The sequence below is a fragment of the Sphaerodactylus townsendi genome, linkage group LG11 (genome assembly GCF_021028975.2).
Source record: "Sphaerodactylus townsendi isolate TG3544 linkage group LG11, MPM_Stown_v2.3, whole genome shotgun sequence".
NCBI classification, from domain to species: Eukaryota; Metazoa; Chordata; class Lepidosauria; order Squamata; family Sphaerodactylidae; genus Sphaerodactylus; species Sphaerodactylus townsendi.
In genome coordinates this window covers 51,561,487-51,587,298 of record NC_059435.1, presented here as the reverse complement: position 1 = coordinate 51,587,298, position 25,812 = coordinate 51,561,487, and the positions used below count along the sequence as shown (strand labels likewise).

At 46.8% G+C, this 25,812-nt stretch overlaps 1 protein-coding gene across 1 annotated transcript; it reads right to left on the bottom strand.

Annotated features, from left to right (window-relative positions):
- Positions 1-294: 294 nt before the first annotated feature.
- LOC125440827 (lanosterol 14-alpha demethylase) lies at positions 295-25,079 on the bottom strand. The gene is made up of 10 exons (XM_048510857.1): positions 24,861-25,079; positions 23,694-23,792; positions 22,947-23,123; positions 22,388-22,514; positions 17,553-17,727; positions 9,422-9,541; positions 6,898-7,093; positions 3,842-3,937; positions 2,076-2,247; positions 295-1,726 (listed from the first exon to the last, which is right to left on the bottom strand). The coding sequence occupies exons 1-10, from the start codon at positions 25,014-25,016 to the stop codon at positions 1,530-1,532; spliced, it is 1,515 nt and encodes a 504-aa protein (XP_048366814.1). The 5' UTR covers positions 25,017-25,079; the 3' UTR covers positions 295-1,529.
- Positions 25,080-25,812: the final 733 nt, after the last annotated feature.

Sequence of the window (25,812 nt, the reverse complement as noted above, 5' to 3'; positions counted from 1 at the left end):
CATCTGCAAAGCCACGCATGGAAAACGGGCCGTATCATGGCTCAGGGGGCCGGTCCTACCTCGCAGGCATGTAAGGAAGGGGGGAAGTGCCTTTGTATGAAGGCGCGCGCCCCAGCCAACACGCTGGCTGTCCACGTGGCTTTTATTGACCCGTGCGGAAAGGGCCAAAGCTAGACTTTGGTCCTGTGTGGCATCCAGACCCCAGTGCAAGACAAATGCTGTTGCATCAGCAGAGAACAGTGATCCCGTTACTATAAGTTCAGCATTTATGCAAGTGAAAGTTTTCCCAAAAAGTTCAGCATAACCACATTTTATTAAAAACAACTTTTCAAAAATAGGATTAAGGCAAAAGAAAACTGAGAAGTGAGACTGTCAAGTCCTTTCTGTAGGCTTATAAATTTAATGTACCATAATGGGTGAGAGAACCTAAATTAATTCAGTGGGTTAGCATTTTCCCAGAGGTGTGGTGGAATTGAAGATTTATTTCTGATCACCACTTTGACTGACGACAAATTGAAAAATCAGACAGATATGTATACCTGAGGGTTCTTATGGAAGTCACATATATACATTGCTGCGTTTAATTAATTAGTAGGGTGAAATGAGCTTAAGAGTCTGCAGAAAATGTAGCAATGGCTCTATTACTGTGTATATTTTATTCAATTTCATCAGCCATATGCCTTACTTCTTACCAGACAGTTCTCTCCCTCTCTGTGATTCCTGTAGTTGCTGCCTCAAAAAACACGGGCAGAGTTTTCTACAAAGAGAGGATGAGAGTACACGATTTTGATGGGTGTTTTTTTAAACTAAAAAAGTGACCAATTTTTAGAAGGGACAACCAACATTTCTTCCAAAAACACAGTGATGCTTCGAAGTACTGCAGCTACCATTATTATTATTAGAAGAAGAGTTGGATTTATACAGTTTTTCTCTGCACGTGTCTCAAAGTGTTTACCAACTCCCTTTCTTCCCTCTCCCTACAACAGACACCTTGTAAAGTAGGTGCAGCTGAAGGAGTTCTGAAAGAACTGCAATTAGCCTAAGGACCTTCAGTAGGCTTCATATGCAGGAGTGAGGAGACAAATCCAGTTCACCTAATTAGAGTCTACCTGATCGTAACTGCTAGACTACGCTGGTTTCATCTAAACTTAAGAGCTGGCACAGTAATGCTCTGAAAGTTGGTATCACATTACTGCAGTGATTTGAACCCTTTTCCTAATGAGTCAAGAACACCAGATATTACTCTTAATTTGTATGAAAAGATGCAAGTCTGTGAATCTATTCATGATTAGTTTTGTAACAGAACATTAGTTTCATGTCAAAAATTAATTGAATTTGGATATTAAAGGTGCAAACAACGGTGAATGCACATTTAAATGACTCAATTAGAATATAAAGCAAGGGACAGACTTGCAGAACACACATTCTAAGAAACAGCTTAACATTCAGATCCTTCACAACAGTACAAACAGTGACCAGTCTCCCCTGGGACAACCTTTGCATAACTTGTCCAGAAATGTCTCTGCAGATTAGCTGGAGAGAGACACGTTATGTGATCTCCTTTTGTAGCTAATGACTGGGTTAGTGGGTGTGTGGATCATAGTGGTATAGTTGATAGTAGGAAAATAATTATCCACCAAATCAAATTCATACAAATGCAGAAGAGTCGACCAAATAGTCTTAATTTGAACATAAGCAAAATTTTCTCCGATACAACGATGACGACCTAAAAAAGAAAAGCCACAAACATTAGTTTGCCTAAATCAAACTGTTTGCATCTACAAATGTATACAGCCAGATACTGGACTTCTTATCTACATGGCTTAGGGTACTACTTTAAGTTTATATTTTGAAAAAAAAAATGCAAATTTCTGGTCAGTTCAACAGCCATCCCATCATACCCAACATTTAATTGACTGCTGGCCTGCATTTCCAGGCATTAACTCTAGAGGAGATCTTTCATTCTTCCAAGTGCAAGAAAATAGTAGAACTATTCAAGTAAAAAAACAGTGCAAAATAGATGTTGGTTTTAATATTTATCCATAAACTAGGCATAATTACTATAACCAACTTACCAGCACCAAATGGTATGTATGCAAACTTCTCTCCTGCTGCAACAGGGCTATCTTGGAGGTAACGGTCTGGTTTGAAGTTTACATTTTCTGTCCAACAGTCCTTAAGTCTGTGATTGACAGTCGGAGACACACAGACTTGATGTCCAGGTGGAATTGTATACCCCGCAACTGTCTGGAAGTGATTGAAAAGCAAAACTTTCTTGTAAAAGCTGTTTATATGCTCCAATACAGTTATGGCAGCCTTGACCTCACCCTGAGAGATGGCAGAAATCTGAACTGTTCTGCATCTAATTGATGCACTAATACCTGGAGCAAGCTACTAAAAAACAATAGCAGTACCATATTTTTATCATACTTTCTGCACGGAATGTCATCAACTGTGTCCCAACCATGATGCCTCACACCAAAAAAAACTTCCAGTTGTCCATGCCAGTGCAACCTGGGAAAAAAGTTCAAAAAAAAAAAAAAAAAACAAAGAAAACAAAAATCCTCCTGTGGGCTAGGGGGGTTATAAATCCAATAATGGTCAATTCTAGCTGCATTCAGAGCTCACAATAAGCACAGACCTCACAATTATATGAACTATACTGCGATCATACTCTAGTACTTTAGTGCAATGTCTGGATGCAGGCTGCTACATAAATCAGTTTGCTGGTAGGGATGAAAACTGATATTCTAAATCACTAACTTATAGCTTGCTGTGGTAGCATCATGATCAGCCAGATCAGTCTCTTCCAATAAATAAAAGGGAGAGCTCTCTCTATGGAGACCAAGGTATGGGAGCAGATAGACTGTTCATGGTTGGGACACTGCTTTATGGGGAACAATTTCCAAGAGAAAACAAGTTTAGGACATTTTGCGAAATGACATCGCAGACAAAGGGTTGTAATACATGATTAGTTTCAGGGTATGGTTTTTAAAACGCAGTAAGCAGCAGCTATCCCTGGCAAACAGAAAGATGGTGGCAGCTTGAGTTACCTCCAAGTTTACCACCCACACCCGCCCCCTCCCATTTATGTCAGTCAAACAAGAACAAGCAGGTTCCACATGTAATAAGGCTTTGTCAACAGCCTGACGACGCAAGGAAGCCAGAACTGTGCATGGTACCGGGAAAGGGGGCAAACGACAGAGAACTGGGATTTATGAACAAATTGTGGTCAGTTACACGTGTCTGGTGGATTAATCAGAGTACATGCAACAATCCACAATTTAAAGTGAAAGGTGAATGTAGCCTTCGTTTTTCTCTTGATGAGGTACAATCCATCTGAATGGACACAGTCTTTTTCACACTACAAGGACCTTCTCACTATCATTCAGGGAAGAGGAGAAAGATTAACTTCAAAACATGACAGCACACCAAAATATCAGGCACTGTCTGTTCTGCATTTGCACTCTAATCTCTCTTTTGGAAGAATGTCTCACTTCTACCACAGTAAGGGATGCCTTCTTAAGCTGATTGCTGATGCCAAATAAGCATGCAATAGTAATGTATTATATTTAATAACTGGTTATGTTAACTAACAATAGAACATCCTCCCACTAAATATTCATTGCAGGTTTAGCTAGATAACACTGCCAGAATGAGAAATCAAGTGAGTCAAAATTCCATTCATGCTATATTTCAATAAGAGCTGTGGACCAGGAATCGAATATCAACTTAGAAATGACAGGGAATTGTCCCATGTTCTCCCTGCATTAATAACACTACCCCATATTGCATAATTCCAAAATAGATACATCACTGAATATATACAAAAGATTCTTACTTGTGGAGTTCTAGCCATCCTCATCATAGTCATTATAGGAGGCCTGAGTCTTAGTGTTTCTTTCAAGCAGCTGTCCAGTAAACTCATATCTTTGAGCTAGAATAAGTAAAATACAGCTTGTTTATTTTCCAGAGTATTAAATATTCAAACTATCAGGTAGTGTGGTTGTAATTTCCTCTGCCATGAACTCTAGCAGTAAGCAGTAATCTGTATGGCAAGCATAAACTAACACTGGATGGTGTGTACTGTATGAAGTGGTTCTTAATCATATTATTATTTATTAAATTTAATAGACCGCCCTACCCCCGAAGGGCTCAGCATTAGCAGATACTTTGTTAATGGTGCATATGGGAAAACGCAGTATGTGCCATGGATACCAACGTATGATCGTCTCTCTAAAAGAGAAGGTTGCCAAAACATTCCAGTGAACAGAACATGTGCAGCCCTTCACATATAATTGCCTATCAGAGGCCCCTTCCACACATGCAGAATAATGCACATTCAATCCACTTTCACAATTGTTTGAAAGTGGATTAGGATATTCCGCACAGTAAAATCCAACTTCCAAGTGGATTGAAAGTGCATTATTCTGCATGTCCAGAAGGGGCCAGAGTTTTGCCTACATCAGTGCTTTTAAATCTCATGCTGGAATGATACCAAATTACACCCATAAATTGTACTTGCCAAATAGAACTCGCCCAACATTTTGGCTAAATGGCTATATGTGAGAAGGGGAGGAACCTGGCAGCATCTGGGACAACTGAGCATCTGCTCTTCCTGTTTTTTCAGGTATCTGAAGCCAAGGCTCAATCACAGATGTGAGCCGAAGGACTCTTATTATCCCAACTTGTGTCCATGGCCCTGTTCAAGCTATGCCCATCCAACCAAGGCAAATCTTAATATTGGCACCTGCCCCAACTGTGTACCATGAGCCTTTCAAGTTGTATATACTTATTTAAATTACACTCTTCTGCATACGAGTCGCTGTAGAGTGAACAGTCGTAGGATCAATCTGTGTGTACTTAGTACAGATACACACCAGAAAATTATATGCACAAAGTATTGTCGAAGGCTTTCACACAAGGACATAGGTAAGGGGGGGTTCTCAGGTTCAACCCCCCCATTACATGTCTGAAGCTCCGCCCCCCGTTTGTGTTTTTTGTATTTTTAGTGGGGTTTTTTGTTTTTGGCCTGTAGGGGGCACGGTTTTTAGGCTAGCAGCACCAAAATTTCAGGGATCTGTTGGGAGACTCTCCTGATGATTCTACCCAGGTTTTGTGAAGTTTGGACCAGGAGGTCCAAAGTTATGGACTTTCAAAGGGGGTGCCCCATTGTTTCCAATAGGAGCTAATAGAAGATGGGGGCTACATCTTTGAGCGTCCATAACTTTGGACCCCCTGAACGAAACTTCACCAAACCTGGGTGGTATCATTAGGAGAGTCTTCTAAAGATACCCTGAAAAGTTTGGTGCTGCTAGCTCAACAATTGCACCCTGACAGCAGGGGTGCACCCACATTTCCCCAGATTCTCCTTTTAAATCCACCCCCTTCGGCATGGATTTATAGGGATAATCTGAGCTCCCCAGTTTAAACATTGAAAGTGATGCTGCTTCAGGGTGGAGGAGAATCCACCCCAAAACAGCATCACTTTCAATGTTGTTTTAACTGGGGACCCCAGATTGTCCCTTTAAGGTGGATTTAAAAGGAGAATTTGGGCTCTCTAGTTTAAACACCATTGAAAGTGATGCTGTTTGGAGGTGGATTCCAGCATTACAGCAGCCACCCATGGGGGGGGGGGGAGCAAAACTCAGATTCTGCACTGGGCTCCATTTTCCCTAGCTATGCCTCTGCCCAGAGGGGAGGGCAGAAAGGGCTGCTGGCTGGGAGCCCAGTTAGTGGGAGGGCGGGGGAAGGCAGGGGAGTCTGCCATCCCTGGCCTTGGAGAGCTGCTTTTATAAGCACTGAGGCCGGGGGCTGGGCTTGAGGAGGCATGGCCATGCCACTAGGAGCGGGTGGGAGCGTGGCCCTGCCCCAACCCCCCCCATAAAAAATCTATACCTACGTCCCTGCTTTCATGGCCGGAAATCACTGGGGTGTAGATCCTTTGAAGATGCCAGCCACAGATGCAGGTGAAACATCAGGAGTAAATGATACTAGAACACGGCCATACAGCCCGGAAACCCCACAACAATATGCACAAAGGTTCCTGTTCATGGTTGGTAAACTGGTGCAACACTCAAACATGTATTTTCATTTGTGCTTTGCTAAAAAAAAAGTAACCTGAAAGGTTAACGTAACACTTAGAATGATAGCAAAGAGCATGCTTAATTTCTTAGTGTTCCTCACATGACTGATGAGATCAACTCAAAGAAGTCACAGCCTTCAGTGTGCAAAACGGGGGCAAGCCTGTTAACAAGATATTTTGGAGAGCATTAATTCACAGGCTTGCCATCAATTGGAAGCAACACATGGCAGGGTGGCTAAGAACTGCAAACTCTAATCTGGAGAACCATGTTTGACTCCTCACTCGTCCAAAAGAAGCCTGCTGGGTGACCTTGGGCTAGCAACAGTTCTCTCAGAACTCTCTCAGCCCCCACCTACCTCATAAGATGCCTGTTGTGGGGAGAAAGTGGAATTGTGATTGTGAGATGCTTTGTGGTTCCTTAAGGTAGAGAAAAGTGGAGTATAAAAACCAACTCTTCTTTACTGAACACAGACACAAGTGACTGAAAAGATAACTTAGCCCATCCTACTTTAATTTCTCCTTTTAATATCTGCGCCTGAAGAAAGGAGCAGCAGTGGCGTAGTGGTTAAGAGCAGGTATACTCTAATCTGGAAGAACCAAGTTTGATTCCCTGCTTTGCCGCCTGAGGGGGGGAAGGGAAAGGAGTTTGTAAGCCCCTTTGAGTCTCCTGTAGGAGAGAAAGGGGGATATAAATCCAAACTCTTCTTCTTCTACAATTCCTTATTCTTCTAATAATTCTGCCTACAAGTTTCAAGAATGTACAATTGTATCATCCTTTCAGAAAAACATAAGAATTCCAAAGCCCCACAAACCTGATCATAATGTAGTGGAGGGAAATCATCTCCCCGCACGGCTTTTTGCTCCCGATAACACTGTTGCTGCAATGATTTGTCTCTTGCCAAAAAGAAGCCGAGCCAAGCACTTGTGGTTGAAGATGTGTGCTGTCCTGCTAACAGCAGCCCAATAAGCAATCCCGCAATTTCATCATCTGTCAAGGGACGCCCATCCCTAGGTTACAAAAGGGAAAACTACAGGTTAAACATGCACCTTGTTTTACTGCGCCAGAACTGTGCCAAAGCAATGAAATCAGAACACAGCTTTCCTAAACTAATCTACTCCTTGTGACCAGGTGGTTTCAAACGCAGATCGAAAGAAACAAGCAAAACACTGTACAATTTCAGGTTGCTATATCCTTCTCAAATTCAACATACAAGATCCAGGGACAACTGGACTTCTCACTGACCATTTCATCCCGTATTTCCCAAGTTCACACAGGATAGTGAAAGGATGAAGGATCAGTGTCAGGACCAGAAGCGAATTCTTCTTGTCATGACATCACTGGCAGTCCAACCCTTCCTCTGAGACACCTTGCCTGGGGATCTGTGCTGGTTCAGCAATGGCCCTTTCCGTCCACGGGCAGAATACAGTGCCCCAGGGATGGCAAAAACGTCGTCCCCGTTATATTAGGATCAGGTCCTGGCCACCCCAGAGCAGTGTGAAGCCGCTGCTTTAAACCTTGCTCATCGAGCAAGGTTTCTGAAAAGCGGCATCTTGTCGCCGGCGTGGTGCAAACCGCACCGACGGGAAGACGCTGCTTTTCCCATCGCCTCCACTGACCTGCCTGCCCTCCGACCCTGGAGGTCGGAGGGCAGCATGGGCACGTCCCTGCAGCCCTCCAGAGCACGCAGGACAGGAAAGTCAGTGGAGGCGACAGACCAAAGGTGGCTCCATGTGGAGCCACCTCTCTGGTGTGGCAGATCTGCGGGGCTGCTTGCACGCTGCCGTGCGAGCAGTCCCCGAGCCTCCACTGGCATAATTTATGCCGGTGAACAGTCAATGAGAATCTGTGAACGGTCAATGAGAACGGACCTGTGAACAGTCAGTGAGAATCTGACTTTTCTTTTCTTGGAAAGAGCTTTTTAACTCTTAGGCCGGTGGAGGTGTATTTCCATTGCCGTGCGGAAACAGCCTAAGAGTTAAAAAGCTCTTTCCAAGGCCGTTTCCGCACGGCCCATTTATGACGGCCTGGGGGCGCCAAAAAAGGCGCCCCCAGGCCGCCGTTCGCACAGGCGCCGCTGCTGCGTTGCAGCAGCGGCGACCTGACTCTTCTTCCCTCCCCCCAGGGCGGCGTCAAGCCGCCCTAAACAACAACCTTTTTAAAGGGGTTGTTTGCGGGAGGGAGCGTCTTCCTGCAGCGCGATGCGGCTTAACCGGGTGTCACGGGAAGACGCTGTCTCCCTCCGCTCTCCGGCCCCACTCCACGGTGTCCTCCTCGTCACTGCGGGGCGTCGTAGACTACCACACTGTCCTCCGCAATCGGAGGGCAGCGTGGGCGGGGCTGCGCACGCCGCGCAGGCGAATGCAGGAGGGACACCGCGAGTGGGCGGGAGGGCGCAGAGGCTAATCAGGCGCGTGCAGCAGCCGATCTGCCATCTGCCAGCCTCTCCGCTTTCTCCGTTAGCATGCTTCAGATGCGAACGGGCTTATGCCTCTCACACTCGCGCTCTTGGCGGCGTGAGCTTAAGGCGAGGCCGTATGAAACGGCCCAAGAAAAGAAAAGTCAGATTCTCACTGACCGTTCACAGGTGCTGTTTTGTTTCATGTTTGTTCAGCTGCGCTTATTTCCAAACTTGTCCCAGTTATTTGGTTCGGATATACCATTCTCCTTGATAACATGAATTCTCCAAAAAAAGGGCACAAAATTTCACAACTGAAAGAGTGATGGGTCAACTATTATCTTCTAATAAAAGAGGTAACGCCTGCTTCTGATCTATATTTCGGAGCAAAGGAAAAATTTAAAAATTCCTAGGTTCAGAAAAATGGCAGCGTTCAGAAATCGCGTTGCACAAAGTGTCTACACTACCCGCATTACAATCGCATACTCTATCAGACTGTGGTATCTTAAAACAACTTCCTTGAAAACTCTAGAGGGTAAGGTATTTACGTGCCCCAACATAAAGGCATGCCTATACCAATAGGCAAGTATGAACTGTGGTCGGGAAGCTGGCTAGGCAAAAGAATACTGACTAATTGAGTAAAACAGTCAAATCATGCTGTCAGGTCTAATCATACCTAAATAAGCGTTTCTTAATCATGCTCATAGCTTCTTGTTTGGTAACTGGATGAAGGGCGGACTGAGACACTGAAGTTATTGCTTTACCAGTTTTCCACAATTGGCAACATAATCTTCTCTCATCAAGAATCCCCATAATTTTAACTTCTAGCTTTTTCTAAGCCTCATTTCTCAAGGTCTGGCCCTACTGTTTCTTCAACGGTTTCTTATGAACCACACCCCACTGGACTCAAACTTTTGTCTACCCCAACAACATTACATACTTGTAGGTGACATCCAGTAGAGTCTGAAGCATGTCATCCTCACTCTGCAAGGACTGCCGTCGTTTCTGAATTATTTTATAGAAGATAGCCTTTATTTCTCTGTGGGCTCTATCTCTTCGTCTGGAAGTGAAAGCATCTAAGTAAGACTCAGCAACTATAAATACTTAGTCTACAATTCTGATTTTATTCATACTGATACAGTCTTGAGAGATTAGTCCACCTTACTTCCTGAGATACATGTTGAAAGACGAACAGGTCCATGCGTCTTGTGGGTAGGGCTAGTTTACAAGGTATATAATTGGAGGTGGTTCAAAAGCCAGCAACTGAGATGCAGTGAGGAGGCAGCAGGGCATGTGGATAAATGTATGCCTTAGAAGTGCCTAGCAAGATACTACAGTTCAGCGAGCTCACAAAATACTTGTTGATTGACAAAATGTCACTCCTAAACAAGTTCTTTACAAGAAGTCTGGGAAACAAACTTAGTAAATGTAAAGAGGCAATTGACAGCAGAACCAGTTTTTGACCCACTGGGACCGCAAAGTTGGTAACGAGTAAAAACATGAAATCCCAACAACATTAAACAAAAAATAACAAAACCATCCAGTAGAAATAAAAAAGATTAAAGAGCTTAATAGCTAGAGAATTCAGCACATTAATCCACACTATCCACTGTTTCAAAGGCCCTATGAAATAATTTTTACTAGACTCCTGGTTTGTTCTTTACTAACAGCCAACAGGCTTTTAATATGCAAAAACCAATCTGAAACTTACAAACTGGTACAATCCGTGACCTATGAAAATTAAACAGATGCTAAGTCACCGTTTAAGCTGAATCATGTTTCAGTAAGACTGGGTGTTGCTAACAGCCAACTTTACAATGGTATGAAGAAAGCAAATTGAACATGATCTGGATCAGAACACTGGTGAAATGAAGCATCCAAGGAGACAACAATGTAATTCCAGACAGGTAGCAGTTGCCCAACAGACTCATCTTGGAGTAACTCTGCATAGAACTGCACTGCAGGAATATTTGAAGACCTTTTATGTTTACTTGGAAATACGTTCGCAAAAGGGATCTAGGATACTGACATTGTAGGGATGAGCTGCTGACCCAGCAGCACCGTAAGTAGAGTGCTGGAACACCGGCGCTCCTACAGTCTTCTGGTCGCACCGCTCCCCCACCCCTCACCCCCCGATGAGTCACGGGTCATGAACTGCCTGGCTCACAACCACCGGGTGTCCCAGACAAAGGGACAATGGTCTTGCCCCCAGGTGAGGATTAGGCCCAGACGCTGATGCTCCTCTCCGCACGTAGCAGCCAGGTGAGATCATGCATCACATGATGATCTCTCAGTCTCCCGCTCTCCCGCTCTCCTGGATTTCCCCCTGATCCGCCCTTCTACACGCCCCCGCTATAATCATAATAAAAGGTGCCAGGAACCAGCACGCGGGAGAGTCGCTAGGAACACGGACACCCGCGCTCCCGCTGCTGGCGCTCTCCACCAGATGTTATCACCGCGTCTCGTCTCGTTCTTGCGCTGACCTCATGTGGGTAATCGAATTACACAAGCTGGTGCCGAAACCCGGGAATCCTCGAACCTCCACCCTGCTTACTGTCAAGCCTGGGAAAGGGTCGCGGTACCGGCGCGTCCGCTGGATCGCAGCATCCAGGGGACTCCACCTCTCGGTACCGCCCGTCCGGCTGGATCGAAGCGCATCCAGGGACTCCGAAGTTCCCAGGAACACTCTCTCTGCGTCTGATCGAACCAAACGGTAAGTATGGGAGCTTGCAAAAGCAGGGCTTATGACAAGCATCGTTAAGCGGAATTGAAAGCGCTTAGCGAAATGCTGCAGGGTCTCCATAAAGAGAGGGGAGCTTGGCGCAGAGAATTGGTTGAGGAGATTGAAGCTCAATGTCCATGGTAATTCCCAGAAAGCAGGACATTGAATCGTCTTAAGGATTATGGAAAAACATCGGGCGCACTCTTCACACACAGAGCCTGTCGCGCGCCGATATCACTGCTACTGACGTGGAGGCAGAATGTTATGTATGCGCCATCGTAGCTCAGTAGGTTCATGTATGGCTCCCTTTTAACGCTGTAGATCGCATTCCTTTCGACTCCTTCAGCTTCAGTTTCACCCCCCCTCGGGAATTTTCTCTATCCACTAAATTGGACGCCTGTCCTCCCTCTGCCTCCTCCTTTGCTTCCCCTGCCTCCCTTCAAATTCTCCCGCTGGCTGCGGCCGCCTCCTCCCTTCGCTCCGCCTTCATTTTCTAAAGCCACTGCACCTCCGGTCGGCTTTATGCGTAATGGCGGCGGGTTTCAAAACCCTAACAGAGCTGCATCTAGCCACGCATCTGCAAAAAAGAAGGAAACCCTGACGGAGAGACGCATGCCCGACATCCTTGCCATGTATTCCGGATCCACTACTACGAAGATAACGAGGGGGAGGATGGCATCATCTCGGCGAAGTTGTCGAGTACCGCCTGCTAGGTTATAACATATTCACCGGGAGCTCCACGCAAGGTAATGCGGGATCGTTAGGAATCACCAGCCCCTATATGAGAGGCATTGTTGGAAGCGAGTCGCCAGGAACCACCTAATGGTTCCGGAGGAACCTGGAAAACCACTGCTTACGCATGCTTTTAAACCCCGCACAGTATGTGATCTGGGGAAAAGCAAGTATTACGGCCAGCAGTGCATAAGCAGAGGGAGCAGCCTCTGGCGGCGCTTCTACACCGCCCGGCGCAGCTTTAGCCGGCTGCGCAAGCTTTCACTCAGCCCTGCAACGCACAAATTGTCCTGCCGGAGGCCACCCCACGGTCGCTTCTCTGGAATGCTCTCTACAAGGCGCTTTTTTTGAAAGTCCCCAGCACCGGACGGCCAGCCCAAAAGCTTTTCTAGCGCTCCGGCAGAAGCCCCAGGAGCCCTGTGCCGCACTTGGTCGCGGAACAGGCTCCAGGAGGCCCCTCAAAAGGCAGGTTGACAACGAGGGAGGTCCAGGGCTAACCTCGCCTTAAGCGCCTTGCCAAAGAGAACGCCCTCGCTGAGTGCCGCCAGTAGCAGTCAAGCAGGTCTAGGTAGGAGGACCCTGAACTGGCTGACATGCTTAAGGCTTTGCCAGGATATCGAGGTCTTTCACTCATCAAGCCAGCCTTCTAGCCGCAGCCAGCTTCTCCGGGCTGCCAGTGAGACAGCCCCGAGACGAAAGTGGGGTTTCCACCAATTGCAACAAGCCAGGACACTTCCATAAGGGGATTGTAAGGTTGCCGCGTTAGGGGGGGGGCCTACATTGCCCCATCGTACGGAAGGGGGGTCTCCCCAGAGGGCGGCGACCCCCAGGGAGGTCTAAGACCAGGTGCTCCCAATGCCCGGGCTGGGAGGCCCGCACCGGGCATCTCCCCAGCTCCGGAACCAGAGATCCGCACCTCAGAAAACCCTTCCCCCGGAGCTCCCCTAAGGGAGATCTTTGCTGCTCCAGCTCAGTGTAGTGATCCCCCATCCCCACCCGGGAGAGACCATTGGGCTGGTCTTGCCCAAAGCTTCTGCCAGCTGAACAGGGATCGCTCATCATCCCAGGGGTCATCGACTCCACGCGACCTGAGGAGCCATCCACATCCAGGTGTGGACAAATGCGTATCCCGCAGGGAACTGCCAAGGATTCATCCGATCATCCTGCCCCCCTCATGCTTTCACTTTCGAAGTCTGATCTAAGTTCAGCTTAATCTAAATCCTCGGTTGCTTGCTCCCCCCCTACGCTCTATACTCTCCCTGCTCTGCTAACCCCTTCTACTTCCAAAGTCACCATGCCTGCCTCACGCCAGTGCCCTATAGAGTGGCAGGCATTTCAAAATCTCTGCAGAGTCCACAGTCACTAGAATTGCCACCACAGAAAGAAATGCTTGTGACTGGAAGAGAACGCCTAACATTCTTGGCACTATGCCCAGTCCAGTCTCATTAACCAAAGAGGGACTGCCGCTTTTGAAGCAACCCTCCTCTTCCTCAGAATGCCCCATAGCCAATCTACAGGACAATGAGGGCATGGAAAGGGGAAGATGCTACAAGACTAATGGCGCCTTAAGCCCAAAGTCCTTCAAGTGAAGAAGTAGAAGCCCCCCTTGGTCTCCCTCTCCAGCTGTAAGGTTCAAAACCGAGATCTCATAGCCTCTGAGCCTGTGTGCAAGCCCTAAGCTCAAAGCTCCCAGTGGCAGCAAAATCGTCAGTACCTCTCAGGGAAGAAGTAGGATCGCAGCCTGCAAAGGAATCGGCCCTGCAAGATCCAGAGAGCAAGACCCTCAAATCAGAGGATGCAATCCTCCTCATTACTTTATATGTGCTCTGTATGCCTATATATGTTCTGTATGTCTCTGCCCCATACTCAGAGAGACCCCTAAAGTTTTCCCCTCTATAAGAGGGATTTTTCCATTGCTTCTAAGCTACGCTCTTGTGCCTCAATTAAAGTTTTTCTCTCTTTTGATTATGTGTGCCAGTGTCCTGAAAGGTTTCACCCATTACAGCATCAGCCTTGCAGCAGGACACAGCTTCGGCGCATGTTCTCTATATAGGGATGCCTAATGGAGCTCTGCTTCGAGTCATGCCTCCATCTTAGTTGCCAACCCTCAAATTCTTCTTTAAAAGCTTTTCCCTTGGAGAACCCTTTTCTTTGGCTGTCTGAGCCTACATTACCACATCATGGCGTAGCACTGAAGTTTATATATGGAGCCAGGATTATTTCCGTGCTCCCACATTTTCCGGGCTGGGAACACCTGGCTAGTCACAATGCCTGCAAGGGCTCTCTCAGCCACACTCTACCTTTACACAGCCTCCAGCTGTGAAGGTGCAGGAAGCGAAGTTCAAACCGCCCCAATGGGTCTCCTTCTTACAGGAGGGGAAGGTAAAAGTTCCAAAACCTCCCCCCCCTTTTTCTTTCTTTCTGCGTGCCCTTTGTATTGTCTCCTGAATTCACTCCCTAAATTCCGGCCCAGGAGCTGTTCCCTCCCTCCCTCCTTCAGCTTTCTTCTATTTTTCAACCAGCAAAGGCATGGAGGGCCAATTGGCTGACTGGCCTCCTCCCTGGATTAAAATCTGGGTCCCATCCTGGTACCAGCACTGCCAGGACAGGCCCCAAATTAAGGGGTTGCTGCACAAGCCACAGATCCACTCATGATCTGGTGGGTGAGGAGTGGTGTTTTGCCAAAGCGCAGGGCAGCGACTGTAATGAATTCAGCTTGCAGGCCCTGGCGCTCGACCCGGCCGCCTCTTAAGGAGCTGGCCCCGGCGGGCAAGGCATCTCCCCAAGATAATAGTCGATCCCCTGAAATTCAGCACCATTCCAGCCTCTCGGCGTTAACCATCAAGGTCACGGTAAAGTACATTTTCCCCAAGCGAAGAAAGACCCTCCCCTTTGTGTGTGAAATTTACCCCTAATCGCCCTTGATTTAACGCTTGTCTCCGGATGCATCCATCACCCAAAAGCGCATCCAAGCCCTCCTTTGTGTTGCAAATTGGGCATGCACACCCACAATTCCCTCAGGGGTCCGCTAGCCTCCCTCCTCCCTCGGAGGCTCGGACTCTCGCTTTGACGCACCCTGATGACGCTCTGAAGCCAGCTTCCATCAGGGATCGCCTACCTCTGCCCTTCCTGTCAAACAATTCTAAAGAGAAGAGGAGTAGGGCGCCCCTGGTAGACGTTTCTGCATTCAGCAATAACCTTCACGCAGGCTGCAAAATAAAAGCCTTCTTATATTAAACTCTAACTCAAACAAAAATCCTCGATCTTTGACCTCCCGCCTCTTTTTCTATCCTGGGCTTCTAGGAAACTACAGAGCCTGGGCGGGACCATCGCCCCTCCCATAACCTGGGAAGGGGGTGTGTTTCTCTAGTCCTTCTTCCTACAGGTCCCCTGTGGGATTCCGACTAGCGCCATGAGCCGGCCAGCCCATGGAATGGCGCCTAGGAGGAAACCAAATTCCCCATCCCGGAGATGGAACAGATCTCTCTCCTGAGAGGATCCGGCTCCAGCGGCCCCAACGGGAGACGCTTCGCCGCCCACCGCCTCGGGATCACGGTCCAAAGACTTTACGGATGACCTGCGGGGGATGCCGTCAAGGCAACCACCAGCCAAGCTTCGAGAGCTGCTGGGCGCCCAGCAAGGCTTATCCCTGTGACACCCGAGGGTTCTCTGTGCGCTGCCATCTTTGCGATCATCACTGCCAACTCCGGCAGTCACCATTCTCTCGCCTGAAAGCTCTGCTGCCTCTCCCTGGCCGGGCGGTGGTGCAGTCGGCCACCCCTGATGAGCTTCTGTGGACCAGACCAAACATCTGGGGAGCAATTCGCTGCCGCCGCCAACGCTTTCGGGTTCTTCTGCCTGGGGCCAGCTTAAGTGACTCAGGAGGTTGACGCTTGTGTGTCGCTGCCCTCATCTGCAACAGCCATTCTCTCTCCCTCTCTGCCGCCCCCTGGCTGGAGTTTGAAGTTGCAGCCAGGAACATTCCTGATAGGTTAACCTTTTGGAACTCTCCCCGCTGTTTTCCAGCCACCTGATTGTTATCGGAATATGCCTTCTCCTCGCAGAGCCTTGCTCGTGGAGAGTCACTCGAACTTCTGGCAAATGCTAAAGACTATCAGTAGCTCTCTCTCTACGTTCTTGAGAAATCCATGGACTCTACCACCATCGCTCTAAAGGCTTTGGTGGCCAAACAGCAAGAGCCGTGCATTGGACAATTATGCAGCCATGGGCTGCCCCCCTTTTTCCTTTCATCACCTAGCCTTTGTATTGTTTGTATTGTTTGTATTGTTTAGCTATGTTTATTGTTTCCATCTACATGATGCCCTTTGGAGCCGACCTCCAAAGGAATTATTGAGTACTTCTGCCTGGGCCAGCTGATCATGGAAGTTATTGCATGCTTTAATTTTAGAAGTTATGTTATATGTTGTTGTTGCATCCGTCTGGCGGAACTCTCTGCTGCCGCCTCACCATCGTCCTGCCTCAGGCTCCACCCCGGAAGCCCACGCTGGCTGCCGCCCTCTTCCCTTCGGCCCCCCTTTTTGCCGGAGCGACGCTGTGGGCTGCTCTAGCCAAGGCGGAGATATGTTTCCCTCAAGGACTTCCCCTTGTGGGAATCCCCGGACTTATTTCCTTGTAACACTAAGACTATCGGCCGCTCTGGCCCTGTGCCCTTGGCGAAGTCCACCTCAATTCTACCTCAATCTGCCTTGGATGCTCTGGTCTCCTCAGCAACAGGAGCTTCGCCAAGCTTTACCTTAGATAATCGTGGTCCGCCGCATTGATTGTTTGTCATTGTTGGGATTCATAATGAAAGTGCATGAGCTGCTGTGATACTGTGTACTACTGTTCAATTCTTCTGCATTGGTTTGATTGTATGCTTTATTATTGAGTTTGCCTTGCTCGATGCATACATCTACTTTTGCCTGTAACGTGTGCAAGAAACCCTTTGACTTTCCCTTACATCGCAAATTCAAGTTCTAATGTTGCACAAGCAGCTCGCCAGCTTGGCCAAACGGGCGGAGGAGGTGAGCGTCCCTTTAAATCGCCCCCTTCTAAAGGTAAAAAAGGAGGAGATGTAGGGATGAGCTGCTGACCCCAGCAGCACCGTGGTAGAGCGCTGGAACACCGGGCGCTTCCTACGGTCTTCTGGTCGCACCGGCCTTCCCCCCACCCCTCATCCCCTCGCGAGTCACGGGTCATGCGAACTGCCTGGCTCACAACCACCGGTGTCCCAGACAAAGGGACACAAATGGTCTTGGCTCCTCCCCAGGTGAGATTTTCAGGGGCCCAGACGCTGATGCTCCTCTCCGCACGTAGCAGCCAGGTGAGATCATGCATCACATGATGATCTCTCAGTCTCCCGCTCTCCCGGATTTCCCCCCGATCCGCCCTTCTACACGCCCCCGCTATAATCATAATAAAAGGTGCCAGGAACCAGCACGCAGGAGAGTCGCTAGGAACACGGACACCCGCGCTCCCGCTGCTGGCGCTCTCCACCAGATGTTATCACCGCTGCCTCTCGCCTTCTGCTCTTGGCGCCTGACCTCGCTCAGTACACCCACTACAGACATTAGTTTGATTAACAAATTGATTATCGGCTGATTGAGTTCTTTAGTACCTGAAGCTTGGCAAAGGCAACCATTGTGGCAAAAGCCAAGCGGCAGGTGTAAATCCCCCATCCAGGTCAGCATACAACTGTGCTACCTTCTCATTGAGGATACTTCTTATCTCTTTCCCATGCAGACAGTGGCTCGCTGTCAAAATGATTAGCTCTGAAAGTGCTTCAAACAAGTCTGTGAAAAGGAGGAAAATACATAAATTAAAGGAGGAAGTCAACAGCTTTACATTCAACTTCATAATCTGTAACATTATTCTAATGCACAAAGTAGATCTGTTACATTTTTACAAAGTTGTCTGGACCACTGGGATTCTTCCATATGTCATATTTTGTGTGTGTGTGTGAGGGGGTCACATGCGAACAAGTGACAACTACTAATGTAGTTACATTTGCCTTCAGAAAGGGAAATTTCTCAAAGATGAGGGGGATAGTGCGCAGGAAGCTGAAAGGGAAAATCAAGAGAGTCAAAAATGTCCAAGATGCTTGGAGGTTATTTAAAAACACAGTCACAAAAGCTCAGCTGGAATGTGTTCCGCAGGTTAGGAAAGGCAGCGCCCAGTCCAAAAGAAAGCCACCATGGTTAACAAGGGACGTTGAGGAAATTATTAGGAAAAAAAAGATGTCTTTTAGAAAATGGAAGTCCAACTTAACTGATAAAGAATACCAGAGAGAACACAAATGGTGGCAAAAGAGAAGCAAGTTAGCTGTAAGGGAGGCAAAAAAGGATTATTAGGAACACATGGCTGTGAACATCAAAACCAGCAACAAACAGTTCTTCAAGTACATCAAAAGCAGGAAGCCAGCAAGGGAAGCGGTAGGCCCGTTAGATGACACAAAGGAACAAAGGGTGTGCTAAAGCAGCATGACAGGGAGATTGCAGAAAAGCTGAATGAATTCTTTTGCATCTGTCTTCACTCCAAGAGGAGGTGTAGTGAAATTTCCTGCACCTGAACCAAGCTTCTTAGGGAGGCTTAACTGGAGGAACTAAACAAAGATAGTGGTGGTGACAAGGAAGAAGTCTCTTGGCAGCCATTGATAAATCTAAATGTTACTTCAAATCCCCTGGGCCCAGGATTGTGGCATTCACCCAAGAGTTCTTAAAGAGCATTCAAGCATGAAATTGCTGATCTCTCCCTACACTCTTAATATGCAACTTATCCTTGAAATCAGGCTCCATCCCTGAAGACTGGAAGATGGCTAATGTCACACCAATCTTTAACAAAGGATCTAGGGGGGATCCGTGGAAATTATACAGGCCAGCTTCAGTTTGACATCTGTTCCTGGTAAATTAGTAGAATCTGTCATTAAAGATACAAAATTATAAAACATGTAGAAAAGCAAGACCTGCTTGAGAGAAAGAGTCAGCATGGCTTTTGCAGAGGCAAATCCTGTCTCTACAAACTCTATACTAGAGAGTTCTTTGAGGATGTAAACAGGCATGTGGATAAGGGGAACCAGTGGACATTGTCTACTTGGATTTCCAAAAAGTGTTGCTTTTGACAAAGTTCCCTCACCATGAGACCTATTGGATGTAAAACTCAGCAATGAAGGAATAAAGAGGGGAAGTCCTCCATGGATTGCCAAAACTGGGTTGGAGAAACAGGAAGCAAAGAGGCGTGCGTAAATGGGAAATTCTGCCACAATGGAGAGATGTAGGGAGTGGTGTCCCCCAAGGGATCCAGAGATTGGGACCAGTGCTCTTTAACCCATTCATAAATGACCTGGAAGTAGGGGTGGGTAGCGTGGTGGCCAAGTTTGCAGATGATACCAAATTATGTAGGGTGGTGAGGAAACCACAAAAGGATTTCGGCGCAGGGGAGCCCCAAGCCGGACCTTTGATAAATTAGAAAGCGCCGCTTGAGGGCATAAGAAATGGCAAATGCAGTTCAATGCTAGCAAAATGCAAAGTGATGCACATAGGGGCAAAAAAAATCCAAACTTCACATACATGCTACAGGGGTCAGTGCTAGCAGTCACAGACCAGGAAAGGGATTTTAGCGCCTCTTAGGTTGATAGTTCCATGGGGAATGTCAACTCAATGTATGGCAGTCTGTGAAAAAAGGCAAACTCTATGCTGGGGATAATTAGGGAAAAGGAATTGAGAATAAAACTGCAAAGATTGTCATGCTCTCTTATATAAAGCTGTGGTGCTGACCTCGCACTTGGAGTAACTGTGTGTTCAGTCTCTGGTCGCCACATCTCAAAAAAAGGATATTGAAGAGATAGAAAAAAGTGCAGAGAAGGGCAACGAGGATGATTGAGGGACTGCAGCACCTTCCTTATGAGGAAAGGCTGCAGCGCTTTGGGACCTTTTCTTTAGTTTGGAGAGGAGACGCCTGAGGGGGATATGGATTGAAGTCTATAAAATTATGCATGGGGTAGAAAATGTTGACAGAGAGAAATTTTTTCTTCACAATACCAGAACCAGGGGCATTCCATTGAAAAATGCTGGGGGGAAGAATTAGAACCAATAAAAGGAAACACTTCTTCACGCAACGTGTGATTGGTGTTTGGAATATGCTGCCACAGGAGGTGGTGATGGCCACTAACCTGGATAGCTTTAAAAGGGGCTTGGACAGATTTATGGAGGAGAAGTCGATTTATGGCTACCAATCTTGATCCTCTTTGATCTGAGATTGCAAATGCCTTAACAGTCCAGGTGCTCGGGAGCAACAGCCACAGAAGGCCATTGCTTTCACATCCTACATGTGAACTCCCAAAGGCACCTGGTGGGCCACTGCGAGTAGCAGAGAGCTGGACTAGATGGACTCTGGTCTGATCCAGCTGGCTTGTTCTTATGTTCTTATGTTCTTATGGGGTGCCATCAAATCACTTCCAACTTATGGAGACCCTATGAAACAAAGACCTCCAGAAAGTCCCGTCGTCAACAGTCTTGCTCAAGTCTTGGCAACTGAAGGCCGTGGCGTCCTTGACTGAGTCAATCCAATTCATGTTGGATCTTTGTCTTTTCTTGCTGCCTTCAATTTCTCCCAGTATCTCAAAGAGGCAGCTGTGACGTCTTTCTTGAACAAATCTTTCTTTACCCTATCAGCTGGCAGATCTACCTTTTGGAGCATGGTGTTCAATTGCAAGGAAGGTAGGAAGCATAGGTTTTGAATGATACCAGTTTTCCGAAGCCATTTCAGCCTTGTTTCTGATCTGGTTTAGGGAATGAAATGGCTTTGACTGCAATAGTGTGTGACGTGTATTGGGAGAAACGACATGAGCAGTGAATCCTTTTTTTAAAATCTTCAGTAACATTAACCATGACATCTTTCTAAACCATCCGTCTGACCAAGAAGTTGAAACCCATTGTATACCTATGTTTCTACTTAACGGTTAGATTCTAAACAATGGTGCTAGGGAGTTGCTGTTCGGTTCTGTGTCAGTTCTGCTGTATGACATTCTATCTTGTTCCCCCAATACTATTTCCCATGACCAGCCATTCCTTTTCTCTAGATGTCATCAACATATGACCTAAACTGATAAAGGGCTAGATGAGAGCCAGTAAACTGAAACTCAAGTGCTGTTAACAGACTGTGAAAGAACAGAAGTAATACTGAAATTGTGCTGCAGGGCCTGCACTCTAAGTCAACAGTTTGCAGCTTGGGGACATCTACAGATGTGTTAGCAGTTGGATCCCTCCTCTTAATAATGGCTTCTGGAGGTAAGAGGTCCTCTAAGACTCTAAGGCATCAGAGCAGGGCACTGCTCCCAAAACAGACTCCCCTCAGAGATTGGGAACCATTTTGTTTCAAGCTTGGGCAGAAAGGGGTTGGCAACTGAACTTTCCCCATAAACCTAGAGATGTGCCTGGCTTAACAATGGAACCAGCTAAATCTAACTATGTCACTTTAAGGTGATTTAATCAGTGCTCCAAGCAGACCATTACTCACTCATTCCTCTGATCAATCAGCACAGAAGAAAACGATCCAGGCATTCTTCTCAGAGCACACCATATTAGCCAATTGGTTAATAAACCATTAAGTTTTTTCAAACCTCTGGATAAGGAATCAATTCCTCGGTTCCTGGCAAAACACCTCATACCACCTTAGTACCCTTTTTAGAATATAAAACAGATATTTTGGCTCAATTATGTGTGTGTGTTCTTGGACCTATCATACACACCCAATCTGTTCTGTGGGCTTCCCCTCGCTTCTAGAAACATGGGTTGTTTCTCTCTTCAGCTCTGCTTTTGTGGATGTTGTCTTCAGGACTGATAAATATCACCCTATCTCCTAAAACTATTACCACTCTTCTTTAGTATCTCAGTTAGCTCTTGTAAGCATTTATGTGTGCCTTCCACTCTTTCCATCTTTCTCTCCAATAAAGATTCTTTTTCTAGCTCAATATCAATCTAGTATTTACAGTGTTTCATTAGGACAATCTCTATAAATGTTGGTCTTTTTGAATCTCGGTTACCCCTTTTCACACAGTCTCCCACTCAGCCTCCAAGCTAAGTACCCCTCTGTCCAATTCTCAAGGAAACTACCTACTTAGGGGAACACATTCAGCAGTTCTGTGGAATACACAAGTGGTATCAATACTTTCTTTTGCCATAAAAAGGAATGACCTTGAATTCCTCCACTGTGTTGCATACTGTACTACAAATATAGTAAATAAATAAGAAAAAATAATAAGAATGCCTAATTTGTACAACTGATTATCAGCCTAGCTCAAGAATTTATCAGCAATGCACTACTGACTTCTAGAATTTCAGCGTACAACTTATTTGTCTGTTGCAAGTAATTAAAAATTTAATATGACACAACACCAATCATACCTCCTTCATTTCACATTCTGCTTAAGCACAGCTTCCCGAATTATATACCTACTTCTTTCTCCCTTTTCTCCCCATGTTTTAAAATATTCCTTTGTTTCTTCTTCTATTATTGGTACATGGTTTTTAAATTGTGCTACATTCAGCCCACTTTTCAGCATCTTCTTTTGTTCCAAGAATACCTTCAAAGATAAACAAGATGTTACACAAGACAAACTATTCTGCTTGCATAGTCGATCCAATTAAGATGGAATTTCAAGTCCAACTGATCCCAGTATTGGCACAAGCTTAATTTCCCCAAGGGAATCAACTGGTTGAAAACTACTCAGCTTCAGCTGGATCATGCCCACATATGTTACTAATGTTGGCTCCACCCCCCTCCACAAGATTTGAACTGTAAAATAATAAATGCAGTCTTACTGATAATCATCTCTAATGTCACTCTGTAGCATGCTACTCTGGGTTCTATTAGGTTGGCTAATGCTGACTATCAAAAGAACGTGTTATTGATGTCGCTTCTGTTATTCTGCTATTGTGAAATCTGTTTCATATTATTGGTATTATTCAATGTTATTGGGAATCACATAAAATGAATTATTTAGCAATACACATACCGGGTTGGGCACATCATATGCAACTCCCTTGCCAAACACAGGTGTAGTTAGACGTGAATACACATCCTCTGCGTTCAAATCTTCGTTTTTACTATTGAACAAAAGAGCAGCTGCATCACTGCCCAGGAGGTAAGTAAATGTCTTCCCCACCATCGTGAAGCTAAATACAGGTCCATACTGTAGGGAAATCAAGGATTGGGGAAATGGAAGAAAGACAGGAAAAAACATAACTGTAAAGAATGTCCTTTTTAACTTATAGCAAGAATCACACCATGAGAGCTACTCCTGTGATCTGCAATTGCTTCAAGCCCATACATATGCGAGAAAATATGCTCAACATCATGAGGTCCAACCTGATTAATCTACTACACCCTATTCAGGATAAAGACGAGAGCTTGATTGGAGATCAATCCACTGCTTCTTCCTGGAACTTCTTCAATTAATTGCTGCCCAAGACATTAGACTTGTGCCTAACATCTTGGACTGCCATATACCTGCATTCATGTGTAGCGACAGCCATCCCTCCTTACCTTTCATTTTATCTCTTTGACCTCTTGACTCCCAGCAAAAAGATTCGCTTGCATATACTTTAGAAACTTGGAATGACTGATTTGCTGTAAGTTCTTGTTAGTAATGACATCGGAATGCTTGGTATTATTTTGACTGTTTCAGATTCAAGACAATATGAAGCTCAAACATTCGAATTAACCTTATTTACAACAGAATGTTGTCAAGGTAAAGACTCACCTTTTCATAGGCATTTTCCAAAAATTCAATTGGACTTTTCCCGAATGCAATTGCATGTCCCAAAAAGGGGATGTTTGATGGTATGTAAGGAGGATAATTCTGCAAAAAAATATTTTAACAGTATTACAGAGAACAGTATTACAGTATTACAGAGAACAGTATTACAGAGAACAGTATTGCATGGCCAAGAGCTTTTCAGCCTAAGTAAAAAATCATGAATGAGGAGGTACCATTTGCTTGAATAACCGGGGTGCTCCACCAAAGCATAACCGGGGTGCTCCACCAAAGATCCTGCTGCATTTCATAAGCTACCCTGTGTACTACTGAATCTATGCATACAGATTTACTCTTCTGGAGAAAATGGATACTTTCAAGGGTGGGAGCTGCAGCACTGTATCCCATCTGTGCTCTCCAGTCTCTACTACTCAATCTCCAGGAATTTTCCAACCTGGAACTGGCAGCACTACCCCCCATCCCCAGTCAACAGCAGGGGGATTGGGCAACCCTATTCAACCCTTCCCCCTTTTCACACCACACCCCTAAATATCTAAAATGGTAGCTGAAATCTCCCTGAGAGACACCTTTCACTGGGAAGAAAAGATGTGCCAGACTGCACACTACATGCACTCTAGGAAATCCTCCCTTTCTTCACTTTTTTGCACCATCAAGGTTCTTCACTTTTTTGCACGGTCAAGGCAAACTCACTGCAACCCCTTGGGGCAGGGGTGTCCAGCTCTGGGGCCGATGCTGGCAGAGACTGATGGGAATCGTAGTCCATGAACATCTGGGGCACCAGAGTTGGACTCTCCCCTGCCTTAGGGTTTTTAAAGCAAGTTAAGTTCAAAGGTAGTTTGCCATGGCCACTGGATGCGAGACCACCACTTCCCGGGTGGTGTCGCAGCCAGAGCTGAGCCAGCTTAGGCGTTCTTATCCCCGTTCCAGAGAATTTCTAGTATGCTTTGGTACTACGACACGTGTCGCATAGTTTCCCTGAGAGGAACTCCCAATCTCAGACCCAAACGCACAGGTGTCAAACTCGCGGCCCTCCAGATGTTATGGACTACAGTTCCCATCATCCCTGGTCCGTAACATCTGGAGGGCCACGAGTTTGACACCTATGCCTAACGTTACGCCGCAATGTGCTGGGGGAAAGGAGGCCCTTCTTACCTCGTGGCCGACGCTGGGCTGTTTGCGGCTGCGAGAGCCCACCTGAAGAAAGTATCCCAAGCTCAGGGCGAGGAAAGCCAGCAAGAGGGGCAGCGAGCTACCTGCAGCCTTCTCCAGCAGCGAGCCGCCGACGTCCCACGCACTCGGAAGCACCATCTTCGCGCCCAAGGAGAGCCGGTTATTCACTGCATCAGACGGGCAAAACCCGCTCCTGTTGTGGCTGGGCTGATCTCTGCTCATCTGACGTACGATGCGCCGCCGCCAATCCGCGATCGAGCCGCAACGGGGTGACCACGCATTGGCTGCCTGGCTGGAGCCCTCGGTCGGCCAAGGAGGACGGGGAATCCTCGACTGTCCAATCCTAACGAGATGTAGTCTAGTTAAGCCCGTTTATTTCCAATGGGTAACTCTGCTTAAAATAGCCAATCGCGTGGGATTGCCAATCGCGTGGCGTGTGGTCACCGCCCCCTCCCCACGGCTGTGTTCGAGTCGGGGCGGGAGGGGCGCCAGATAAGAAACGCGGCACCTTTGGAGGTCGGACGGGGTTCAGCTGGCGGCAGGTTCCAGAGGCACATTTAGGACAGGGAGCAGGGGCTGTGGGTGAGATTGGGGAGCGAAGAGAGGGGTCAGATGCAGGAGGAGGGGGTCGGCTGGTGGGGAAATTTGGGCGCGAGGAGGATGGAGAAGATCCAGAAAGGGAGAAAGAAATGGGGGGCTGAGGGTAAGATTTTAGGGAGACGGAGGAGATGCGGGAGGGATGTCAAGAAAGGCTAAGAGAGATGGGATGGGGTGTGTCCCTCTTGCTGGGAAATCCCTTAAGAAGAAGGAGGTGGAGTGGACAGCCCTTAATTGTCCTTAGCACACAAAAAAAGGTACCTATGTGTAGTATCCACTCGACATCATTACTGCCCCCATTCTACAAAGGGGACATAGTAGCCATTTGATACGAGCT

Coding starts and splice junctions, on each gene's coding strand:
- LOC125440827 (XM_048510857.1), bottom strand. CDS start 25,016: ATGGTGCTTCCGAGTGCGTGGGACGTCGGCGGCTCGCTGCTGGAGAAG. Junction 23,124..23,693: donor TGGAAAATGCCTATGAAAAG/GTGAGTCTTTAC, acceptor ATTTCCCTACAG/TATGGACCTGTATTTAGCTT. Junction 22,515..22,946: donor CATATGATGTGCCCAACCCG/GTATGTGTATTG, acceptor TTATCTTTGAAG/GTATTCTTGGAACAAAAGAA.